The sequence below is a fragment of the Cyprinus carpio genome, chromosome A23 (assembly GCF_018340385.1).
Source record: "Cyprinus carpio isolate SPL01 chromosome A23, ASM1834038v1, whole genome shotgun sequence".
Lineage (NCBI taxonomy): Eukaryota > Metazoa > Chordata > Actinopteri > Cypriniformes > Cyprinidae > Cyprinus > Cyprinus carpio.
The window spans coordinates 11,349,480-11,375,394 of record NC_056594.1 but is presented as its reverse complement, the minus strand read 5'-3'; the positions used below and the strand labels follow the sequence as shown (position 1 = coordinate 11,375,394).

At 36.4% G+C, this 25,915-nt stretch overlaps 1 protein-coding gene across 14 annotated transcripts in view; it reads right to left on the bottom strand.

Moving 5' to 3' along the window:
* Positions 1 to 2,648: 2,648 nt before the first annotated feature.
* The window catches only part of LOC109110193 (rap1 GTPase-activating protein 1-like), an 89,134-nt gene continuing 65,867 nt past the window's right edge, over positions 2,649 to 25,915 (bottom strand). For 6 of the 14 annotated variants that reach the window (XM_042713137.1, XM_042713126.1, XM_042713128.1 and 3 more), the window contains 13 exons: positions 25,021 to 25,176; positions 24,860 to 24,931; positions 24,035 to 24,121; positions 23,685 to 23,822; positions 20,793 to 20,936; positions 13,055 to 13,132; positions 11,258 to 11,367; positions 10,520 to 10,615; positions 9,959 to 10,078; positions 8,298 to 8,430; positions 7,959 to 8,070; positions 7,735 to 7,829; positions 2,649 to 5,390 (listed from right to left, as the gene is read on the bottom strand). In XM_042713137.1, the coding sequence (XP_042569071.1) occupies positions 5,379 to 5,390; positions 7,735 to 7,829; positions 7,959 to 8,070; positions 8,298 to 8,430; positions 9,959 to 10,078; positions 10,520 to 10,615; positions 11,258 to 11,367; positions 13,055 to 13,132; positions 20,793 to 20,936; positions 23,685 to 23,822; positions 24,035 to 24,121; positions 24,860 to 24,931; positions 25,021 to 25,176 (1,353 nt within the window). In that variant the 3' untranslated portion in view covers positions 2,649 to 5,378. Of the gene's footprint in view, positions 5,391 to 6,421; positions 6,470 to 7,734; positions 7,830 to 7,913; positions 8,071 to 8,297; positions 8,431 to 9,958; positions 10,079 to 10,519; positions 10,616 to 11,257; positions 11,368 to 13,054; positions 13,133 to 20,792; positions 20,937 to 23,684; positions 23,823 to 24,034; positions 24,122 to 24,859; positions 24,932 to 25,020; positions 25,177 to 25,915 lie in introns of all 14 variants that reach the window. The other 8 variants (XR_006153309.1, XM_042713127.1, XM_042713131.1 and 5 more) reach the window with 8 other exon arrangements.

Genomic DNA, 25,915 nt, shown 5'->3' with positions numbered 1-25,915 from the left:
ATATATATATATATAAAATAAATACAGCTTGAAATAGTATTGTCTTGTAAAACGTCTAATAATCTATATATATTAATATATATATATATGTTATCAGTGAATGCAAATCATGGTTAAACTGAAGAGATCAGTTGTTGGTTTAAACAGAGGACCTCTGTGTCAGCTTAAACCCTCTTATGGTAAAGTGAGAAGCAAAATGATATTGTGATGAAAACTAAACATTTTAAAGGATGTAAAAAGCCACTTAATTAGCCTCGATAGTCCTCCAGACTCTGCGAGGCGTTGAAGAGTGTGTGAGCAAGGATTTCATGGGTGTGAGGGGAAAAACGAGCCATTAAATGAGGGCTGATGAAAGCAGTGTGAATTATTCATCATATTATGTGACAAAGTGTGAAATGATCGGCTCCATCCTGCACAGTCTCTTCACACTCACGGCCAGCTGCTCACGCTGCACATCTACACTCCAAACACATGGACTCAAACCTGCAGTTCTCTGCCTAAACACACATGCCAACACAACGTATGTAACAGCTCTCCCTTTTTTGCTTGCAACTGTGTGATATCCATACTCTGTGGACAAAACAGGATCTACAAGGCAGTCAATCTATTTTCTTTGGCCAACTAAAAGAAGTGGAGTAAAGGAATATTAAAGGAATATTTCAGGTTCAATACAAGTTAAGCTCAGTTGACATCATTTGTAGCATAATGCTGATCACCTCAAAAAAACATTGATTCGTTTTGACTTGTTCTTGTTTTCAACGTTCAGTGAGTTAAAAACAGAAATGTGAAGCTTGAAAATGTATTTTCTGTCAAAACATTCACATTATTGGATTTGCAATGATGTATAAATAATTTTAATGTTGTATGATTGTAAGTGTTAAAATGTCATGGCAATGAAGTATAAATTTACACAGAAAAGGTTTTTACACAGTAAAATTTTCACACTAAATTCCAGGTTCAATACAACTTTAGCTCAATTATCAGTATTTGTAGCATAGCATGTTGATTTCTACTAAAAATTAATTTCCACTTGAGTGTCAGTATCAGTATAAATATGTTTATTTATTTAATATTTATTTAGACTTGTCACAGAGTGGTCCCATTCACTTTCATTGTAAGGGCCTCACTGTAACCTCAAAAAATATTAAAATATTAACTCTAAAACAGCCACAAAATGTAAACAAATATGTCTTAGCATGATTTTAGCATGAAAATATTACATTTGAACCTTTTCTGTAATGATATGCCTGATATACTATGTTGCCATGACAATGTAAAATCCTAAAACATATGTAAAAGTACTTTTTAATATATTAAGTTTCTCCTTTCTGCTTTTAAATCCTCAAAATTGTACTGTGTTGTGCCTCACTTTAACCTCGAAAACAAGTTGAAATAAATATATTTTTGTAATCAATATTATGCCACAAATGCTGTTGACTGAGCATAACTCTTGCTGAACCCACGATATTCCTGTAAGTAAGGGTCAAACCTAGAGAGAAAACCAGCTGGGGTTATTAGTTTTACATGTACCAGGAGATCACGTCATAACAGGGTTAACAGGTTTGGAAGATGTAATGTAGATGGGCAGTCTGGCCTTTCTGTGACAGTATGAGAAATATGTAATCGAGGAATGTACTGAACTCAAATAGTATATCATGTGATATGTGATCATGTGATTTGCACCAGTTTGTGCTGTTCACTGGTATGCATATTATAAACAGAAAACATCACGCTGAGTCTAGTTTTACAAAGTTTAAGGAATCAGCATAATACACTGCCAGTGCAAAAGGGAAAATAAGTGCAGAATCATGCTGCTTTTATTCCACTGTTCTCTTTCTAAACTGTCATCAGCTCTAGTCATCAGAGCCGTGTTGACAGGCGCTGCTCGTAAGTCTGTGTTCTGACCCTGGGAACTTTTCACAGTTGGGGGGTTGGGAGAACAGCACTGCTTTACAAGAGCTGGAAGTGAGAATGTGTCTCCTCCAAACTCTGATTCATGGCCACCCTCACACCTTACCAGCTGTGTCTGACATCTGTCCACATCATCATCCCACCTCTGACCTTGTGCACACATAGTGGACATATTGAAGTATTCATTCACTGTAGATACTGTGTATCAAAGTGAAAGTATCCTCTATGATGCAATGTTATTTTAGTATTGTTTTGACAGCATAGCTTTTTTTTCTTACTATTAGGCTTGGTAGCCAATAATATCAAATCTGTTAAATTATTTAGTGAACACAAAAACTTTGACAGCCCTGAAAACACACACAAACACACACACACACACACACACACACACACACACACACACACACACTTGCATTTGTGGTTTACGGGGACTCTCCATAGACGTAATGTTTTTTATATGGTCCAAACTGTATTTTCTATCACTTTCTATTTCTATTTTAATTTTAATTGTTTTATTTTACATGGGTTATGAATTACTTTATGTTTTCAGCACCTGCATTTGAAAGAATTTATTTACTGAAATGATGTTTTGAATTATGTAAATGTTGCCCTCTGCTGGTGTGGAAATGCACTTGCAAGTTAATTAGAGCCAGTAGGCCACACAAAAATCACATGCATAATTCCTCATACATACAGTATGCTATATAAATTTGAAAAGCAGAAACTAGACATGTATGTTCCATGAAATATCACACTCAAGTTTATTTGTTTCAGATTTCTTGGGCAGTATGTACAAAAAAAGCAGTATTTACAATGATGATTGCACAGGAAAAGGTCACAGAAGCAGCAGCTAAAAGGAAAGCATAACAACATCTAAAAATGTAAACCCTGTCATCAGCAAGGATTTTGTGCTGCATCTTTTATTTCCAAGACAAATTTGACTTCTGTACAGGAACAGCAATTACAGTCATGTACATGGACACTGCAAATGAACGGTGCTAGAATCATAACTCACCACAAGGGGGCACAGAAACCCTGCGCAGCGCAAACAAAAGCTGACTAAAACCATATTTCCAACATTTTTATTGGTACGCAACTGATCCCATGACCTCTAGGGGTTGTATTTAGTGTGTTAGTAATTCCCTGTAGTTATTGTGATGATGTACAGCCTTTTAGTGCGGTATAAAACAGAAAATAAAAATATAAATAAAAAACCCAAATATTTTTTTTTTATTTTTTTTATGCAACATCTCACAGTGGCAGAGTCCAAAACCTCAGGCAGCTGCCTAATCAGTCTAAAACATCACAGGCATAATGAAACTGCTTTCAGACACATATTATTTTGTTTTTTTCAAATAAGCTAATAAGGCAAAGCTGAATTTTCAGCAGCAGTTGTGCTAGTCTTCAGTGCCACATGATCCTGCAAAGCATTTTTCAGATTTCAGACAGCCAATGTCTGATGTATCATGAGGACGGATCAGTTATGGGAAATGTATAAAACAAACATGGATCAGCAATGAGGACTAGTTTAATTGAAGCCACCAAGGCCAATCATTTATCATAAATAGGTTACAAAAAATTCTGCTAAGCTTTTCCCTTCATATATTTGGACACTTACAGTAAGGCAACCTCGAACCACTCTGCCATATTTAAGCTTCATTTAATGCTTTTTGCCTTTAACAAAGAGCAAACATCATATTGACTGATTTTTGGCATTAACGATTGGTTTATAGATTAGCAACAGCACATTTGTTTTAACTCAAAAGTCCTGTCTAGACTGAGTTTTTAAAAGAGGACTGTCACCTTGGCACACAGTTCAGACATCAAACCATCTGTACGTTCAAACACAAAGCAAAGAAGAGCCAGACTGAAATGAGTCAACATAAGGAAAATGATCTCCACTAGGATTTTTTAGATTTTTAGTAAGTTTGGAAAAAAAGAGTCACTATAAGAAACAAAACTCGAGACCCTGCAGCCCTGATCATGAGCTGCTTGATTGGCAAACAGATAAATAATCAACATGTCGAATTGGTGAAACAAAGCTAAGCATAAAGCATAACTTACGGTTAGTCCTGCTTGGTTAGCTGGTCAGGAAACTAAACTGAATTAGTATGTTAACTCACTGTTGTTGTAACACTGACATGGCTGAACTTCTTATCTGTTTGAGGGTAAGGTAAAGCATTTCCAATGTCTAATATTATATAATTAGAGGGCTTCTGTCACACTTCTTAAAACAGTCATGTTTTGATGCTAATCAAATGTGAACATTTTCATTGACTTACACTCATTATATAATTCCCTATTTCTCCCATGCACAAGGGATAATGGCAGATAAATAAATTATTTAAGAGTAACGGCACCTTCCAGTTTCGCTCAATTTTGAGAAATTCTCACCAAAAAATATGTGGTATAATGAGCTACACTATATATATATATTAGAAATGTTTTAATTCAGTACAAGTACTGGCCGATATTGTATATATAATTGTTCATGCTTTTTTTTTTTACTACATTTTTACTTTTAGATTACCTTTGCCATCATCAAACGCTCACTTAAAGTTTATCTTTAAAAAACAAATAATTTAATAACATTGTTAAATGTAATCTTTAGCAAATCTCAAAATGAATGTCCATTCTCACACTTGGTGCATTTAAAAAGTTTATTTTGTTATTTCTTTTCAAAATAGTATAAAATTTTAATATTGGCGCATCCTACATATTTTAACTGAACTATCAATCGTTGATTAGCAACAGATCTTTTTTTTTGTTTTTTGCAGGAAAACTTTTTGAGTGCTGTTACTCTTAAATAATGCCAAAGGACGTATTACAATGCTGCAATGAATATCAAATTAACCATTTTCACACCTGAAATCTGAATGACAGAACATCAATATCAGAATATGATAAATGGTTTGGTCTCTACGGCCCTGTGCCAAATAGCACATTTGATGTGTACTGTACTTACAGTGAAGTCATCGAGACCGTACCACGTCCCATTTGTCATTTTAGGTTTCAGAAACATACTCTATCGCTGTTGCAGAGTCCACCAGTTGGGACAGCTGAAAAAGCATTTTTCGTGCAAGCAGATGAAATGTTCTTTTGGAGACAAACTTCACAGAATTGAATTTCAGCACAGTGTTAGGACCTCAAATAACCTGCTAGTTAAGCCACTCACCAGCACAGTGGCCTGTCAGTAGACGCTGCTACAGAGGAGGTTCTCATTCATTTACTGATGTACTCACAAGGAGGGTGAAGGACAAGTTGGAAGGAGGGCCAGTGCACAGTCTCTGACTGCCTGTAACAAACTCCTTCCTGTTTCTGGTCAAGTCTGCGAGGGTAGTCATTGCCTGATGGAGATATGGTCACATGATTGTGGTTCTGGGCCATGTACATGTTGTCACTTCTTCAGCCAACCGTTGTCATCGTCCTCTTCTTCATCAAGATCTCCTTTTCTCTCTAAGGTGTTTCTAATGGAAATACTGTTTGGATAATAAGGTTTGGGACAATAATCAGGTCACTGACTCTGCAGTAGCATGAACAACAAACTAAATATGCACTAGAGTTGTCATAAACACTGCATAAACTACATTAAATACATTATCAATGAAAAATTTTATTTATGTCATTTATGCTCACCAAGGCTACATTATTTGATCAAAAATACAGTAATATTGTGAAATATTATTAAAAAAAAAAAAAAAAATCATTTTGAATATATTTAAAAAAGTAATTTAATCCTGTGTTGGCAAACTCCAGTCTTCAGTGTCACATGATCCACAAAATCTTACTGGCCCCAAACTATTAAACAGTAGTGTAAATTATATATATATATATATATATATATATATATATATATATATATATAATTTTTTCTTTTTTTTTTCTTTTTCACGTAAAAAAACTTGGGTTGCCGAGCAAAAAATGTATTATTTTTCTGTACCAATTATTCATAATTCTGGCAAATATTAAAAACTTTAACAATAACTCAAAATATTTTCCATGATTTTGATTGAAAAACAGTTAGGTATTTTATGTTCTGTAAGTTTTCTAAAATTTGTTCTTTCAAAATAGCATCATTCATATGTAAAAGATCTAAAATATGCACCACTTTTCCTATTATGGAAAAGTTGGTAACACTTTATTTAAAGGACCAATTCTCACTATTAACTTGTTGCTTATTAGCATCCATATTACTAGCACATTGGCTGTTTATTAGTAGTTTTAAAGCACATTTTAATGCCTTACTCTGTATGACCATGTTCTAGATTCCTTAATCCTAAACTTAACAACTTCCTTACTATTAACAAGCAGCAAATATTTAGTTTATCGAGGGAAAACTCTTAGTTAATAGTGAATATGTGCTCCATAATCAAAAGTGGTAGTGAAAATTTTTATTATCATTTACTTGCAGAACTTGTGTGTCATAATATTATAATGTAAGATACAGATTATGACATTACATCTTTAGTTGATGAAAGAAAATTAATTCAGTCATGATAGTATATCTAACCTGCTGATGGATGTCCATGAGGCAGTCAAGCAGGAGGGGCTAGCAGTTCTGCATAAATGCACACACAGTAAAAGAGTTACAACAGACACAGTAGTGTTAATTTTGTTAACAAAAACTATGATGAAAAATGTTCATTGATGAGCTTTTTTCCCATGACTGAAAAGAGACGATGATGAGATGACAATAAGGTCAATAAACCATAACTGTGACTATATCAACATGCCATAACATTGATGATAAAAGACATGACTAAAATGTATTTAAAAAAATAAAAACTATACAAAAGTCTCTTTTTATTTTCACTGAAAAAAAGGAGACAAAACATTATTGCGGACTGCTGTACGTGCCTCTACTACGCGAGTGTTCATTTGTGCGGTTGCCAGATATTAAGAGTTCAAATCACCATATCAGAGCGTCTCTGTTAAAAGGATAAATTTTCTACCCGGTGTTTGGCTTCATTTTTGCAATCTGTCAATCATGCGCATGCGCTCACTCATCATTGCGGAAGTGCCGACAATGATCTGAAAACACATTCAAACAAGTAAGCTGAAGTTTAGCGATCTCCATGTGAGAAGTTCAGCTTAAATGAAAGTGACATTCAGCCAGTCTGTGTTCTGTCATGAGATCTCGACTATTTTGTTTGCGATTGTGGCTGCTGAATAAATGCACTTACTCAACCACTGTTGTCTTAATAGAGAAACATTATTGCAATTTGGAATTATTGGAATTACTATTATGAATTTCAATGTTATAATATTTTTAGTTTGTTTTTGCCAGTTTTCATAACGTAGACCGAGAGAGTACATATCTAAGTATTTGATATGTATTTATATATTAAATAGTCTATAAATCAGTACACTAGATGAGGTAAAATAAACCATGTGTATGAGTTCACATTCTGTTGGTTTGTGCTTACTGCTGAAAGTGCAATACCTGAAATGTTAATATATATATATATATATCTATATATATATATATATATATATATATATATATATATATATATCTCAGTTTAACCATTATACAGCATGCTGAAATGTTAATATATATATAATATGTATAATGGTTAAACAGCATGCTGAAAATGCTCAGACATTTAGGCTTGGTTTCACAGACAGACTCGTCACACTCGCCCAACACTTGACTAAAGAAGCTGCCATCCTTTATGTGCAAACTGTATGCATAATATATACACTGTTGTTCAAAAGTTTGGGGTCAATAAGATTTTGGCTACTAACGGTAGCTACACCTTCACACTGAAGCAAATACAACACTAAAATTCACTATGTATAGACTAGATTAGTATAACTCACAGATGAGGACTTGTGGTCATTCGGTCGCTCAAGTTTGATGCGGATGTCTGAACGGTTCTGGTCCTGGTTCTTTCCACCATCCGTTCTGCCAGGAGCTGAAAAAATAAGAACATGTAGTTAATAGAAAGACACATAAGCTACACTACTACACATATATACCATTGTTTTATTTTTCTAACCATGTTAAGTGAGTGAAACTATTTTGTACAGCTTGTTTCTCTCACCAGGAGAGCTCCCCCTGCTGGTTGTACCGGTAGTGCTCATGTTGTCCTCCAGCCATGTGCTGTACGTGAACGAGTCTCGATTATGAGGAGTATCTGCTGACGACAGACTCTCCTGAATGGGACAAATACAACAGATTGCTCTAGCAGGCATACTGACAAAACATATGAAGTCTATCTTAGTGTGTTTTTAAAAAAGAAAAAAAAAAATGTAAAGTGGTGGTCTCCACTGTGAACAAATACTAATCCCTAACACAGTTTGCACGCAATTACTGTCTATTTTCCAGAGATGATTCTAGTTCATTATTTGTAATGCATTAATGATATGTGTGCTGTTCTCACCATGCCAGTGTCGTAGTCCTCTGTGGCTTCTTCATTTTCCTCTACCACACTAGCAAAGCTGCTGGCGTTAGATGAGGAGCGGGACAGGTCACGAGCCTCTGGAATGGAGGGAGCCCGGCAGTACATGCTTGAGCTACACACACACACACACACACACACACACACATGTTCTTAATGCCTTCGCCCGTAACGAGCATGAACTTCCTATAGTTTTTTGTTGCCAGATCACTTGCATCCACCAAAACACACAGCAAGGGTTCAATAGCAAACCCTATCAATCACCAAATGTGAGTAAAAACTGATTTTGGCAAAAAAAATAAAAGACTCTCTTGCATGCAGGTAAATGCAGTGGGAACTGTAACACTAATAGGGTGTTTCACAAGTTCTGTCTACTAACAATGTCCAACAGTGGACATATTTTCAGCCTTTTTTCTCAAAACATTTCCACCACATCTAAAATTATGGAAGTGATGGTAATGACATTTTATTATTTTTTGTACCTAAACCTGTAAAAATTAAATATTTTTCACGTTTTGCATATTTGAAAAAAAAAAAACCCAGGACAAAACACACTATAAAATTTTACCTTAATCATTATCTCAAGGATGCTCTTCATTAACATGTTTTTGTCTCCTTAATAAGCAAGTACACTAACATTTGAAAAAAGTTTATGGGGCAAAATTGTTTGTTGTGGTGGAAATGGTCACAACAGTTTTCAATATATGCCTATAACTCTTATATTTTATTAAATGTAATATTCTCAATAAAATAATGATTTTCAAAAATAAATCGTAAATAAAATCATTTCACATTCTCATAATTCTTGTTTTTTTTAATACATTTTCATTGATTAAGATGGAAACTTAAAGAGAAAAATAAAACCTATACATTAATATACAAATGAAATATAGCAAAAAATAAAGTTATGGTAAAAAAATCTTCATATAACAAGAAGTTTAAATTTTGACATGACATACAGCCAAGTATGGTGACAAGTTTCGTGCTCTGTATTTAACCCATCCAAAGTGCACACACACAGCAGTGAACACACACCCGGAGCAGTGGGCAGCCATTTATGCTGCGGTGCCCGGGGAGCAGTTGGGGGCTCGGTGCCTTGCTCAAGGGCACCTCAGTCGTGGTGTTGCCAGCCCGAGACTCGAACCCACAACCTTAGGGTTAGAAGTCAAACTCTCTAACCATTAGGCCATGACTTCCCGCTTTAAAGGGTTAGTTCAGCCAAAAATGAAAATTATGTCATTAATGACTCACCCTCATGTCGTTCCAAACCTGTATGAGTTGCTTTCTTATGTTGAACAGAAAAGAAGATATTTTGAAGATTGCTGGTAATCAAACAGTTGGTGTTTGCCATTGACTTATATAGGAAGATATTTTGATGATTTGGAAGTCAATGGCAACCACCGACTGTTTGAATACCAGAAATCTTCAAAATATCTTATTTTATGTTCAACATAAGAAAGCAACTCATAGAGGTTTGGAACGACATGCGGGTGAGTAAATGCTGACAGAATTTTCATTTTTGGGTGAACTATTCCTTTAAGACATAAAAAATATGGTTTAAGGCAAATTTATAGTCTGATCCACACTGATATATGTGAACAAATCAAGTCAATCATCACTCAGGTTAATGCTTTTCACTTTACCTGTTCTTAGTGATGAGGACCTCAGGAGAGCTCTGATTGGAGGAGTTTTCAGACTTGGGTTCCTGGGAGGCGTGGCCACTGTCAGGCATCCTCTGTGTGCTGGGAGAGCACTCTCTACTGCTGCAGACACACACACACACACACACACTCACCATCAGAGGGCAGCATAAGCATTGTGTTAGCAACTCTACAGTCAAAGGTGAGATGACGGAGTCCAACTGCAGTCTACTCAAGAGTTAGGTTAGATTCGATACAACAGTACATGCTGATTCACATCACTACACTGAAACACATCAATTCAGAGCAACGTCATTCAAAGGGCCTGTAAGTACTACAGCACATATGACAAAGGCCAGTTCATGCAAAATCAGTAAAACAGACACTGATTGGCTGAAAAATCGGCAGACCACCAATCAGTTAGCATGTTGATTTTGCATGTGTGACCAGTTATAATGTGCTAAAGGCCATAATTCATAGCATTTCAGATGCATTTCTATGGCCAGGTAAGGTAAGCAGCTACTCTATGGTTAAAGAGGTATCATTCTATGGTGGCAGTTATACTTGGAAGGATCCACGACGAGCCTCCCATTCCTGAGAGTGACGCTGGGTAGAGAAAGACAGAGGACTGTCCTGTCCTCTGACAACAGAGCAGCAATTTCACCAAACATATAAACACACACAAAAGGAGGGAGTTCAGTTGGAATATTATGCTTTACTGTATATTCTGCCAATAAAGGCCTTTTCAAACCAACAACGATAACATAAAGATAACTATAACGATGACTATATTTGTGTCCACACACAATATTGTTCTGTTTATTATAAGCACAGGCTGCAATTATGCCATCCGCTGCTTTAAATGCACAAGCAATTTGGATTCTGTTTAAGTGTTGAATGTTTTTAGCGTTCATCAGCTGGAAAAAAATAGTTTTGAAAGTGACTCCAATCATTGTTCCACTGTGTAATTATCATTATAGTTGTGGTGTGGCTATTCTTTTAAATTTAAAATGATCTTAAAAACTACATCTTTATCATTCTTGGTGTGAATGGGCCTTAACTCTTATATTTGAATTAAATGTTTTTTGTTAGAAAGAAAAAAAAGACTAAATACATACAAGTATTGTATTGTTTTTGCATGTACATGTGCATGATCAATAAATGTATGATTTTTTAAATTTTAGATTTTTTACTCAAACACACGCACATACTCTACCATTCAAATGTTTGGAGTTGGTACAACTTTTTTTTTATTGTTTATAAAGATTCTTATGCTCACTAAGGCTGCATTTATCTTCTTACCTCTTCTCCTGGACCTCCTGGATGTTCTCAATGCCGATAGCACTGCTACGTCGAGAGCTGAAGGGTCCTGACTTTTTCCTAGTTGGGCTTTTTCCAGGAATGATCAAAGACTGTAAGAGAGAACAAGAAGATCAGTGAGAAGGATTCATACAGATACACCTTCACACTGTGATGGTCACTATGTGGTCTCAAAGAAAACATATAGTCATGAAAAGGATAATACATCCTCTATAAGTCAGGTCTATGTTATACCACCTGCAATTGTGATCTATTATTTCTTACATCTGTGGCGTGCTCCAATCAATTTTGAGAACAAAAGACACTGTTTCGTATCTTGACTGGCAAGGTGGATGTGAAGTGTGTGCTTGAGGGTTTCAGCCTGAACTGAGAGATGAAAGATGGGAGCAGGATCTTCTGAGCTTCACTGGGCGCTGTGCTCTTGCTAGGGACACTTTGTTCTCTTCAAGCCTGAGCGCTGGGATTTTACAGCTACTGCTTTATGACTTCAAATGAAAGGCTTTCAAAAAGGCTTTTATCTAAAATGGCTTCAAAGGCTTCGGAAAGACTCTGTTACCTTTTTCCTTTGTGTCTCTATGCTATTAGTTCGCAAAGAGTGTACAATTATCAGACGAGGGGACAGAAATACACAGAATAGTACATACTACACAACAAGAAGTAACATTGGATATTAAAAACGCAGCAGAGAGATGCATTACATGCAGGAAGTGATGCTGGAAGGGGAGTTATGATGAAATCTGTGACTTTTCACCATGAACATAAACACTGAAACAATGCTGCTACACATACTGTAGATGTACATGGATCCTTTTAAAGAACAGTGGCAATACTGTAGACATAAAAATGTGCAATATGACTTTCTGACTGAACAATGCTTAACTTTCAAAGTGGCTTACAATAGGAATATGGCCTGTTTAGTAAGACCTGATAGTATGGCAAGAATATCTGCTTGGATAACTGTTAAAATGATGGATGCACAATATATTTGTTTCATATCAGTTATTGGCCAATATTAAAGATATTTTATCGTTATTGGCTGATATTGGATATTTAATTGTGCATGCCCATTTCCTCTGCTTTTATGGATGAACTCTGCCATCTTGTAAAGCTCACTTAAAGTTCATCTTTACAAAATACTAATAATTTGAGTTAATAATTTAACACTTTAAATGTAATACTTTGCTAAATTAATACTTTGCATATAGTACACTGCAATTCTGTAATATTTTTATTTGTTTAGGCAAAATAGTATTGAATTTTAATGGACAATTTATCAGTTATCAGGCATATTTTATTATTGCAATAAATTAAAAATACAATGTAAAAATAATTTTAAATGAAATTTAAAAAAATGAAAAAGATGTCATTAAAATGTTAGATGAAGACTTGTAGATGTAGTCAGGGTAAAACGCCATATTTAATTGAAAACAACTAAAAACTGTGAAATTTATAGGTTTTTTTGTCTTTTTTATTAGTTTTTGTTTTAAATATGTCTATATAGATTTTATTAATTTGTACTTAGTTTTAGGTATTTTACTATATCAAATTAATTAAAATTTTCAATATATTTTATTTCAATTAATTATTTTTTTTGTAATGAAAGTAATGAAAGCCTTTTTATGGAGTTTTAAGTTGTTGTTAACTACTGTATAATAACCCTGGAGTAAACATAGTCTGTTCAGTGGGTGTATTATTGTATACACTAGTGTCAATCATTCTGTTAACATGCGGTGAGAGCAAATGATGCATATGGGAGAGGAGTGAGAGTTATACATGAACCTCTTCTATGGTTCCTATTCCTATGGCACTGCCACGACGTCCATATTTACTTGGGCTTTTGCCTGGGACAAGCAATGACTGCACAGAGCCCACAGAGAAAGAAAGAGAGAACGAGAGAAATCATGAGTCCATGCAGCATGTTATGTGTTATACAAAAAAAGTAGCCTACAAACATCTGCTGGAGAGACAGTCATCAAAGCACGAACAGCAAGAAAAAAGCTGTCATGAGCACAACAGAGTAGCCACACAAGGAAAAAAGGGCCGGAGGAACCTCAGGAGGTACAGGGACCTGTGAAGGACAAGAAAGCTGAAGTAGGAGCACACAGCACACGATTGGAGACAACTGCACAGTTTACATTTGAACACAGCTTAACAGTTAGTCAGGTTAACATTACTGGAACAGGTTAGTCAGACAAAGAAGTTAATATACGTCATGCTGTTAAATAAAGATTTATGCAATATTTTGGTAACTGTGCTCTCTTTAATTGGGCCAGATATCATGTTCATCTTGCAAAAATGCAAGCTATGCAAACTCAGGTTATATCATAGATCAGTGGCTCATAGAACTGGTGGGTCGTGATGTAAAAATGGATTGGCCTGTTGAAGCCAATCCATTTTCATATCAGGGTCTCACATAGAAGGGGAAAACAATGATATGATAAAATAAAATTAAATAATACAATTTTCAATATTAAAATAAAAAAAACTAAATGTACAAAATTTAAAATTTTACTATCCAGCTTATGTAATTTTGCAAATTGTTGGACCTAAGCAATTTGCAGTTTCAATTTGACTTTAAAGATGTTTTTATTTGTGATAAAAAAATTTACAAAAACAAATAAAAAATAGAATACGATAAAATAAAAATTTAAATTGTATTTTTTTTATATAACTGTCAATTTTACTATCCAGTTCATTTTTGCATATCATCGGACCTATGCAAATTTCAGTGTGATTTTAAAGTTTTTATTTACTTTATGTCATTAATTTAGCATATTGTTGGACCTATACACTTTGCAGTTTCAATGTCTTTCATGGATGTTTGTAATTACAATAAAATAAAATCGTACAAAAATAAAATAAAATAGCTACAAACAAAATAAAAATGTACAAAAACACTGTAAAATTTAGTATTCAGTTTATGTTAATAATTTTCCATATTATTAGACCTATGGACTGATTCAGTGTGATTTTAAAGACATTTTTATTTACTTTATACACATAATTTTGGTATTTGTTGGGTTGTCACTTGATGTGTACTGGGTCCTGAAGCTATACCAGTTGAGAACCACGATTTTGTCAGTTTTAGTGTTATTACTTTTTGTGTACTGGGTCCTGAAGCTATACCAGTTGGAGAGGGGTATGAATCACTATACGCGATTTTTAATTTTTGCCTGTAACCTTCGGGAATACCAGTTGAGAACCACAAGTCTCAATAGCCAAAAAAATTATTTGTGCTAACATTGGGTTTTTATTCTCCACTGCATCAACTGTATGAAGGTCAAAACGTCCATATGACTGACATGGCATATGCATGTGGCATGTGCTTTAAATAACAGAAACATTAACTGTGACAAGAGACATGGCTCAGTAACTCTGAAGTCTGTTCCAGTGCAAGTCCCTGTGGGGAAAGTGGGATTTCACTAGACTCACATAGGTTGTGCTCACAAGGGGCACTGGCATGACTTAGCATGGCTCTCAGTGTGTGATAGTCCCCAGGGCAAGGAGCACTTGAGCTGGCTGGCCGAAGGACACTGCCTCTGCACTTAACCTGTGCAAGCATTATACTTACCATCAGGAGACCTGCATATTAAAACATTAGTACAGCAGAATCCTTTCAACGTGCACACACATAAATATGTAATGCTACCAGCAGGTCCTTATGTGGTGCTGATGTGCATCTGATCCTGTGGGGGATGCGGTAAGGTCAGTACATTCACAACCATCTTTATACTAACACTGCCGCAGGCCGCCTTATCCTACTTCAAAATCAGATAATATTCATTCCTGAGGGACACTGCAAGGACAATAACAAAATAATGTCTCACATGACCCTTTGTAGACTATCTGACAGTATTTCATTCCCCCATGAACAACATGCAACACATTCCAGACCACTTTATGTCATGCACTCAAAGGACCTCATCTCCACCATAACACACACGCACCTCCTGTGATCATAATGGGGGTTAAAGGAGTAACAGCCTTCTCTGGGGAAAGCTCAAATTCATATCACATGCTTTTGGGTCAATGACATATTTATACAGTAAAAGTGTCCGCAATAAACAAAAGGAAATAAAAAGACCTGAAGAAATATCATTTAACAAATGCCATGCAACCATCATTATTTTCAAAAAGGTTTTTAAAAATATTTTCAAGGCATTTTACAAGTTATTTAAAAAAAATAAAAATATATTTGCACCACATGAACAACCACATTTACAACCTGAACTAATCTTATCTGATATTTTAAGAAACATACTGATCTTAATATATAGTCATGAGGGTCTTCAGGGGTCCTTGCTAAATAAATAATTAAATGATGAATTATTTAAAAAATTAAACAGTTTATTTATAATAATTTAGTAGTGAATCAGTTGCTATTTTTTTTTTTTTTTTATTTTACTTATATGTCTTTACACACACACACAGTTATGGTAAAAAATGCTGGTACCCTTGGTAAATATGAACAAAGAATGCTGTGAAAATATTTTATTTTAAGAATTTAAAATGGGGGAAAATCTTATTTTTTTTTTAAGAATCTCTAATTCACTCAACTTTTTGCAACGTCTTTTTGCCAATATAACAGCTTTGAGTTCTTTTTAATATAATGCCTGATGAGTTTGGAGAACACCTGGCAAGAGATCAGAGAAAATTCCTTCATACAGATTCACTCTAGACCCTTCAGACTCCCAGCTCCATGTTGGTGCTTCTTCTCTTCAGTTCACCACATTTATTTTATTTTGTGTTGGGTTCAGGTAAGTGGGACGGCCATCACTCATTTTCTATAGGGTTCAGGTCAGGGAACTGGGACGGCCATGCAGGAGCTTTATTTTGTTCTTTTATGCTTTCTGATACCAACCCTGCTGCCAGCAGATTGTTTCTAACAGAGGCATTCAGGTTTAGATTTTTTATGAGCTAAAAAGCTCATTTTTTAGTTTCATCTGACCATAGAACCCTGTCCCCTTTGAAGTTCCAGTTGTGTCTGGCAAATTAAATGCTGGAGTTTGTTTTTAAATGAGAGCAGAGGATTTTTCTCGAAACCTTCCAAAACAACATTTGGTGATAGGTGCTGTTTAATAGTTATTCTTTTTTTAAAGGCTTTCTGACCCCAAGACACAACTATTTTCTGCCGTTCTCCAGCTGTGATCCTCTGAGAGTCTTTGGCCACTATGGGTTTCTACGGGTACCAGTGATTGTGGACATTGTATATTAGAGAAAAATATTTATTTCCCACACTTTAAATCTGTATTTTTTTTTTAACTTCAATTAAAGATTTTTGAATGAAAGATTAAATGGATAAACAATGCAGACTTATTTTCACAGCCTTCTTTGATCATAATTATGATGACTGATGTATGTGGAGCAGTTTGTGCTATATCACTGACTACAAAGGAAGGAAAAGCAGTGTTGGGTCTTTGTCTGGCTCCTTACCAGATGAGCTCAATATGTTCTTTGCTTGCTTTGAGACAGGCAACACATTCCCTGCTGTGAAAATACCTGCTGACCTTGACACCTGCCCTTTGGTTCTAACCACACTCGAAGTGAGTAAGGCCTTCAAGAGAGTCAACGGCCGGAAAGCTCCAGGTCCAGATAACATACACGGACATGTCCTGAGGGCCTGCGCTGTCCAGTTAGCAGATGTCTTCACCAACATCTTCAACCTCTCCTTGAGACTAAAAGTGATCCCCACATGCTTCAAGCAACTGCCATCATCCATGTTCACATCCCTGTTCCCAAAAAAACGACATCATCATGAAGTGCTTCGAATGTCTAGTCAATTCCCACATCTGCTCCTCTCTACCTGACACCGTAGAATCCATTCCAATTTGCTTACCGCTCAAATAGATCCACTGATGACGCCATTGCAATGGCCATACACTCTGCCCTGGAACACTTGGAGGGAAGAGACACCTATGTTGGATGCTGTTTATTGATTACAGCTCTGCATTTAACACCATCATCCCTACCAAACTTATAGCCAAACTGAAAGATCTGGGTCTTAACAGTCACTTATGTAACTGGGTCCTGGACTTCCTGACCGGCAGACCCCAGGTGGTTAGAAATGGCAATCATAGATCCTCCTCACTTACACTCAGCACTGGTGCCCCACAGGGATGTGTACTCAGTCCTCTCTTGTACTTCCTGTTCACTTACGACTGCTCTGCTAAGCACAGCTCCAACATCATCCTCAAATTTGCTGACGATACAACTATCCTAGGACTCATCACTAATGGCAATGAGACATCCTACAGAGATGAGTTTAATGCACTCACAGCATGGTGTGCTGATAACAATCTCCCTCTAAACGTCAGCAAGACCAAGGAGATGATTGTGGACCACAGGAAGTCACAGAGAGAGGGTCACGTTCCCATTCACGTCAATGGAGAGATAGTAGAGACAGTTAAGAGCTACAAGTTCCTTGGCATTCACATCTCTGAGGATCTTTCCTGGAGCCTACACTCAGAGACCATAGTAAGAACAGCCCGTCAGAGTCTCTACTTCCTGCGGAGGCTGAAGAGGTTTGGCATCTCCTCTAACATCATGTCAAATTTCTACCGCTGCACTATACAGTCGTGGCCAAAAGTTTTGAGAATTACATAAATATTGGAAATGGAAAAGTTGCTGCTCAAGTTTTTATAATAGCAATTTGCATATACTCCAGAATGTTATGAAGAGTGATCAGATGAATTGCATAGTCCTTCTTTGCCATGAAAATTATGAAGAGTGAAAAAAAAACCTTTCCACTGCATTTCATTGCTGTCATTAAAGGACCTGCTGAGATCATTTCAGTAATCATCTTGTTAACTCAGGTGAGAATGTTGACGAGCACAGGCTGGAGATCATTATGTCAGGCTGATTGGGTTAGAATGGCAGACTTGACATGTTAAAAGGAGGGCGATGCTTGAAATCATTGTTTTTCCATTGTTAACCATGGTGACCTGCAAAGAAACGCGTGCAGCCATCATTGCATTGCATAAAAATGGCTTCACAGGCAAGGATATTGTGGCTACTAAGATTGCACCTAAATCAACAATTTATAGGTTCATCAAGAACTTCAAGGAAAGAGGTTAAATTCTTGTAAAGAAGGCTTCAGGGCGTCCAAGAAAGTCCAGGATCGTCTCCTAAAGAGGATTCAGATGCGGATCGGAGTGCCACCAGTGCAGAGCTTGCTCAGGAATGGCAGCAGGCAGGTGTGAGTGCATCTGCACGCACAGTGAGGCGAAGACTTTTGGAAGATGACCTGGTGTCAAGAAGGGCAGCAAAGAAGCCACTTCTCTCCAAAAAAAAATCTTCTGCAGAAAGTATAGTGAATGGACTGCTGAGGACTGGGGCAAAGTCATATTCTCCGATGAAGCCCCTTTCCGATTGTTTGGGGCATCTGGACAAAGGCTTGTCCGGAGAGAAAAGGTGAGCGCTACCAATCAGCCTGTGTCATGCCAACAGTAAAGCATCCTGACACCATTCATGTGTGGGGTTGCTTCTCATCCAGGGAGTGGGCTCACTCACTTCTGCCCAAAAACTCAGCCATGAATAAAGAATGGTAACCAAAACACCCTCCAACAGCAACTTCTTCCAACAATCCAACAACAGTTTGGTGAAGAACAATGCATTTTCCAGCACGATGGAGCAAAAGTGATAACTAAGTGGCTCGGGGACCAGAATGTTGAAATTTTGGGTCCATGGCCTGGAAACTCCCCAGATCTCCCATTGAGAACTTGTGGTCAATCCTCAGAGGCGGTGGACAAACAAAAACCCACTAATTCTGACAAACTCCAAGAAGTTCTTAGTAAAGAATTGGTTGCTATCAGTCAGGATTTGGCCCAGAAGTTGATTGAGAGCATGCCCAGTCGAATTGCAGACTGAAAAAGAAGGGCCAACACTGCACTGACTCTTTGCATAAATGTCATGTAATTGTCGATAAAAGCCTTAAACGTATGAAGTGCTTGTAATTTATTTCAGGTACATCACAGAAACAACTGAAAACAAAGATCTAAAAGCAGTTAAGCAGCAAACTTTTTGAAAACTAATATTTATGTAATTCTCAAAACTTTTGGCTGTATATATGGAGTTAATTATGAAAGTTTTTGTAAATTTATGTTTATGTAATTGTTCTTCTTCTGACCGCAAAGCACTTCAGCGAGTGGTGAGAACAGCAGAGCTCATCATTGGACATCAGAGGACATCTATCAGACTCGCTGCTTGAGAAAGGCTCGCAGCATCATCAAGGACCACACTCACCCTGCTCTTCACCTGTTTACCACACTGCCATCTGGCAGACGCTTATGATCCATCCAATCACGGACAACCAGACTGAAGAAGAACAGCTTCTATCTTCAAGCCATCAGACTGCTTAACAATCCAGCTATCCTTCATCTAAAACCAAAATACATGCTGATCTTAAGTTTACTTTTATTGTACTTGCACTGCCACTTTTTAATATTCCTTCATGTAGCTCTGTAACACCCTACAATGACATTTTGGACATTGCTATACTTGGAAATACAAAATCGGAATGTGTGGTGCTCTTAAGTTTATTTATTGCATCTGCACTGCCACTTTAATTTTCTTTCATGTAGCTCTGTGACACTCTACAATGACATTTTAGACACTGCTCTACCCCAATTATCTATATTAGTACCTCAGGACTACTTATAATTCTTAACACGGTCTACCCTTATTGTATCTGTTACTGCCACTTATTTGTATATAATGCTCTGTCTGTTTCTGTTCTGCCTATGGTCACTGAAGTCACTCAAAATCTCAGTGCCCTCCACGTACGTCTATGTCTGTTTATGTCCTGTTATTGTCACTGTATGTCTGAGCCTCGTCACAAGCATTTCAGTGCCCAGTTTTCTCAGTGTTACCTATGCAAATGATAAATAAATGCCTCTTGAATTATCAAGGGTACCAACAATTTTGACCATGACTGTATATATACTGTGTGTGTGTGTGTGTGTGTGTGTGCTTATATATTATATATATATATATATATATATACAGTATATATATATGGCATTCGAATATCTCACAGTGCATTGAATTTTTAAAAGAAAACTTCATGTCATTGACCCTTTTAACTCAGGAAATACTGACTGTTGCTAGAACAGAAAACATGAGCAAGACCAGTGCAAGTGACCCTTTTAAGAAATGCTCCTGAGATAAACTGTAAAAGGTCCAGTGAATAAGATCAGTGGCTGCAGAGATGACAGACAGAAAGCATCATGGGAATGAGGATTAAAAAAAAATGAGGATAAAAAAAGGGACTGGTGCATGAGGACAATTATTAATCAAATCGAAGTTGGTTGATTATACATTAATTATTTCATCTGCATTGTGTTGTTTGTTTTTAGTTTGTCAACTCAGAGCATCTGTGCATGTGCTTAAATTTTATTGTAGACATGAATTAGTGAAGTATATTTAACCAGGACCGGTTTTTTACCTCATAGTGAAGGGAAGTGAGGGGCATAGCATAGTTTGGCCTATTGGAAAGCCACTAGGGCAGGGGGTTACTTACTATCCCAGGGGGTTTGGGGGACTCTGGTGAGTGGTGGCTGTTGTTGTTGTGGGTGAAACTGCCGCTGTGACTATTGGAGACTGTGTACTTCCTGATATTGAGGCCCATGGTGTCCAGAGACTGGCTCCTGCTGCGGATCACCCGCTATAGCACAGGGAGAGATCAGGAGGAGACACGGTGAGCAGCGGCAGGTCAGGGTGGGCCAATAGAGTGGGTCTGAAGCCAATGAATCAAGTTGCTAAAACAACCCGAGGAAAATACCTGAGCCAAGTGTGCAGTTTTGTTTGTAAAAGGCCAGAGGGAGTACTGATGATATGAAGTTAGCAGGAAGTCACTATGCTGAAGCCAGCAACCATTAGAGAGCAGAACTGCCTGAGAGTGTTAATGGATATTGATTAAATATCATCCACTAAAGTGCTGCCGATTTCAAGGGAAAATCCCAGAATGCCACAACCACAGATGAGCTGTGTCTATGCTTACAATTTTGGCTATAGACAGCTGTTGATGAAAACTGTTTGAATAAGTGGTTGCGGAAGATGCTTGAAGCAAATATAATAGGTTAAAAGACAGATAATGAAAATGATTTATGAGAAGTCTGATTGATTTTTCATGACTGGATGACCACAATCAATGTGTGAACACCAATGAACACTTTCAATCATAAACCCGGCTCCCAAGCACATACAAAGAGTCTGTCTGTAATGAATTATAGCTATGGAAAATTCAGTCTACTTGAAAAATGACCTCTAAAAACTCATCAGGCATGATGCTGCATTTACAGAGAAATATTTGTATACAATATGTCGTGTATGATCAATCATGTACTACTGATTAATTTGCAAAGTATTTTAGGAAGCAAAACACTGTTGAGCACAAGATAAATCTCAGGAGTGCATCTATGCTCGACAATGTGCTAACAGGACTAATTAGTGTTTATTACGGTAATGAGTAATTTAATTTAGGTACAGTAGCATCGGTTACATCACTTGGAAGCTGGAGTCATAAAGACACCACCATCTAAATCACAAGAGAGAAAAAAATGCTACCGTTCATAAAGAATAATAGCAGCAAGATACGAAAAGACCAGTCTAAACCAGAGTTATTATCATCATTAACTTATACTAAAACTAAAATGTAAACTTATTATAATTTTTTATAAATAACTGAACCTAAATTAAATAGAAACTAATAACTAACACTAAATAGACATATTAAAACAGAAACTAATAAAAATGACAAGCAAAACAAAATTACTAGAACTTTAAATAAAATGAAAATAGAAAAATAAAATAAAATCTTATTTACAGTTTTTCTCGATTGCTTAAACACATTTCTTGAAACTATACCTCATATTCTCAAAACAGTAAACACGAATCCATAACGTCTCACCCAATTACCCAAACAACCTATTTTCAGGTCAAAATGAAGCTCTACACTCAAAACCATTAACTCTCGCTGAAAAAACAAACTTTGCCCTCAGACATCACACACAAGCCCTCAAAAACACACACACTACAACATAGTCTTACACACTGGTGAGATAAATTCAAAACAATACTACAAAAACCAAAAACCAGTAATAAGTTGTTGCTTGTGGTTCTCCCCCTCATGGAACATTTCACAGGATGAACACGTGTATACTGTACATTGGCAAATTTTATATTCCTTTATGTACTGTACAGTACAATACACCAAACAACAACAAAAAAATATTCTGCCCCAGCATCACATCTTTGGTCTGGGACAGACATCACAGGCTATACTGGCCCTAGCCAGGCAGTGGGGTTAAAATCCTCTTGCATGACTGATCCACCCCTGTCACACATCAACTGTAATGTCTAGTCAGGCTTCTTCCATTCCATCGTCTCTGTGTCCTACACAAATAGAAGTACTGATTTTACAAAAGTACTTTTTACAAAATGGAAGCAGACAGAAACTCTATCTGTATGTAAGGCAATTTGATGCGTGTGTTGTAACAGAGTACAGCTTTCAAAAGTTACAGTAGAGTACACTGAGGTACACCTACCTGTTTTCCTCCCTGAATGTTCTTATGATCGAGGCGACGGAGAAGCAACTTAAGTTTGGCTGAACTCATTGCCCAGCCTCAATCATAGTCATACCATGGACAAGAACATGGTCAACTAGTGGCACAAATTTCATCTGAGACTCCTTGTCTCCTTGCCCCATCATCCTCATCCCATCCCTTTCTCTTCCTTAACCTCTTCCTCCACTCCTTACTGCTCTTGCTCTTGCTCATCCTCTTCCTTCTATCTGGTGTCCTCTACCTTTTCAATCACGTCTCTCTGGATCCGTTGTTCCAAAACTGAATGAACTGAATGGGGCTCTTTTATCTGTCTACTGAAGGTTCTGACTGGCGTGTGATAAATTTTGACTCTTAGTGTTTCCACGTGGGTATCTGTGTGCTAATTGAGCTCAAGTTATGCTGACTTAAGTGAACAATATTGAATGCTAGTGCTTTCTAAATGACCACATGGTGTAAGCACTTAGAAATGTAGGGATTTGTGTGTAGAGTTTTGCAGTAATAGTTAACCAAATCTGACTCATGTGTTAAAGCAGGGGAACAGTGTTTATAGTTCAGCAAAATGGGTGTGCTTTCTGAAAAATGGCGTTATGGTCTTGAAATTTTAGCTCAAAAGCCTGCTTATAGTGTTTAAGCAATCGAGAAAAACTGTAAAACTATAAAACAAAAACCTAATATTATATAATGATAGTAAAATAACACTACACTGATTCAATGACTCATTTCATGTCATAAAAATATTCATGACCACAAACCAAATGCACCCACAAGCCACATTAATGCTTCACGAACATCCCCATCCTCCTCTATTCTGGATGTAAGTGCCCTCACAGAGATCCTCAGAGGATTACCTTGAAAGACTCAAAGAAGCCCCCTCCCCCTCCTCCATTCTCCAGTTTGTCCTCCTCTCCTCCCATTCCCATCATAGCCTGACTGTTGATGTGCAGCTCCTCGTACAGCGTCTCCAGCAGGGCAGACCGGGTACGCTCCTAATGATGATGAAAGTGGGATAGTGTACTTGTATAGCAAATACATTTGAATATAAATAGTAAATGAATGTTAGATGAGGCTTGTAAATTTATTTTTAAGGACATTTACATGTATGCATTTGTAAGTCACATTTATCATAAAGTACATTTTATCAATACATCACATTTGAAACCATACCTTGGTGTTACACATGAGCACTGATGACACTCACCTCTAATTTGGCAAATTTTTCAGCTTTGTAACAAGCGTATTCAGCATTGATCAGCTTGGTAAGCAAGAATTCACGAAACTCTGGGCCCTGAGAGATGCAGAAAGGTGTAGATGGAGAGCAAATGAGAGAAATACAGTTGGAAGGAGAGGAAAGTATTTTCGTTACAAGCAATACCATTTAAAATATATATTTCTTAAAAATACATTATTCAGCAAGGATGCATTAAACTGATTAAAAGTTACGGTGATAGGCATTAAAATATTACCAAAAAAACCTATTTCAAATAAATGCTATTTTTTTAACTTTATATTTATCAAAGAATCCTAAAAAATATCAAGGTTTCCAGCACAACTGTTTTCAACATTGAAAATAATTATATTAATTGTTTCTTGTGCACCAAATCAGCATATTAGAATGATTTCTAAAGTATCATGTGACACTGAAAATTCAGCTTTGCCATTACTGGAATAAATTTCAAATTTCAAAACATATTAAAATAGAAAACACTTGCTTTAAAAATTAACTATATTTTACAAAATTATATTTTTTATTGTATTTTGATCAAATATATGCAGTCTTGGTGAGTATAAGAGACTTTCAAAAACGTAAAAAAAAAAAAAAAAATCTCACTGACCCCAAACCTTTGAACTGAATATAACTGTAATTAGCAGATACACCCCCCCCCCCCCCCCCAAATGCCATTCAAAGATTATTTACTATATTTATTTCATCATTGCATTACTTAGGAAGTGAACCCATGATCATGATGTTGCTAGTACAAAGCACAAATATTCCACTTCCATTTATTTAGATTCAGCAACTCACTTTCTTAAAAATGGCTAGGCTGGGGAGGGGTGGTCCGAAGAAGGGGACGTCGTCTCTGGCTGTTACTGAAACCTAGAGAATGACAGATACGTGTATCATTTACTGACTTACAGAGAAGTGTTACAGAAGCGCTAGATTGCAGTACTACTGTGATAATGTACCTTGTACAGGACGTTGTCAGAACAGGCATTTTCAACTTGCACCACTACATAGGCATGCAGGAAGTTGGAGGCAATCATGTCTGGGACAAATGGAGTGTTCTCCTCTTGAAACACGATGGCCACGATGTCATTTCCTATATGCCTCTTCTTTTGTAGCTGTGATAACAAAACAAGACAGTTTACTTTTATAATCCTTCATTTAAAATCTCCTTATGTAACACTTGCACTTTCAACATGTACGCAATATCGAATACCAAACAGCTGTTAAAGTGAGATTTCTTTGGGATAATTTTAAATGTATTAGCAGCTTTCAAGTCCTGGGTGGACGCTGATTGGTCAAAACAGTGCTGCAGTCTATTAAAATACAAAATATAGTAAGGTATGATGCAAAACACTTGTTCACATTAGTTTCATAAAAAGCCAACTATTAATGTGTAACACCTACATACAGTTAAGATATTTTGAGTATATAAGAATATTTGAATGTTTTTGAAACAAGTATCTTATGCTCATTAAGGCTGCATTTATTTGATCAAAAATACAAATAAATAAAAATATTTCATTTTAATATTTTAATATATTATTAAAATTAATATTTTATATTTTAATGCATAAAATGTAATTTATTCCTGTGATGGCAAAGCTGAATTTACAGCAGCCTTTACTCCAGTCTTCAGTGTCACATGATCCTTCAGAAATCATTCTAATACTTTTCCAGGATTCTTTGATGAATAGAAAGCTCAAAAGAACAGCATTTATTTGAAATATAAATCTTTTGCAACAGTATAAATGTCTTTACTGTCACTTTTGGTCAATTTAATCTGTATCTGATGACTAAAAGTATTAATTTCATAAAAAAAAAAAAAAAAAAAAAAAAAAATCATACTGACCCCAA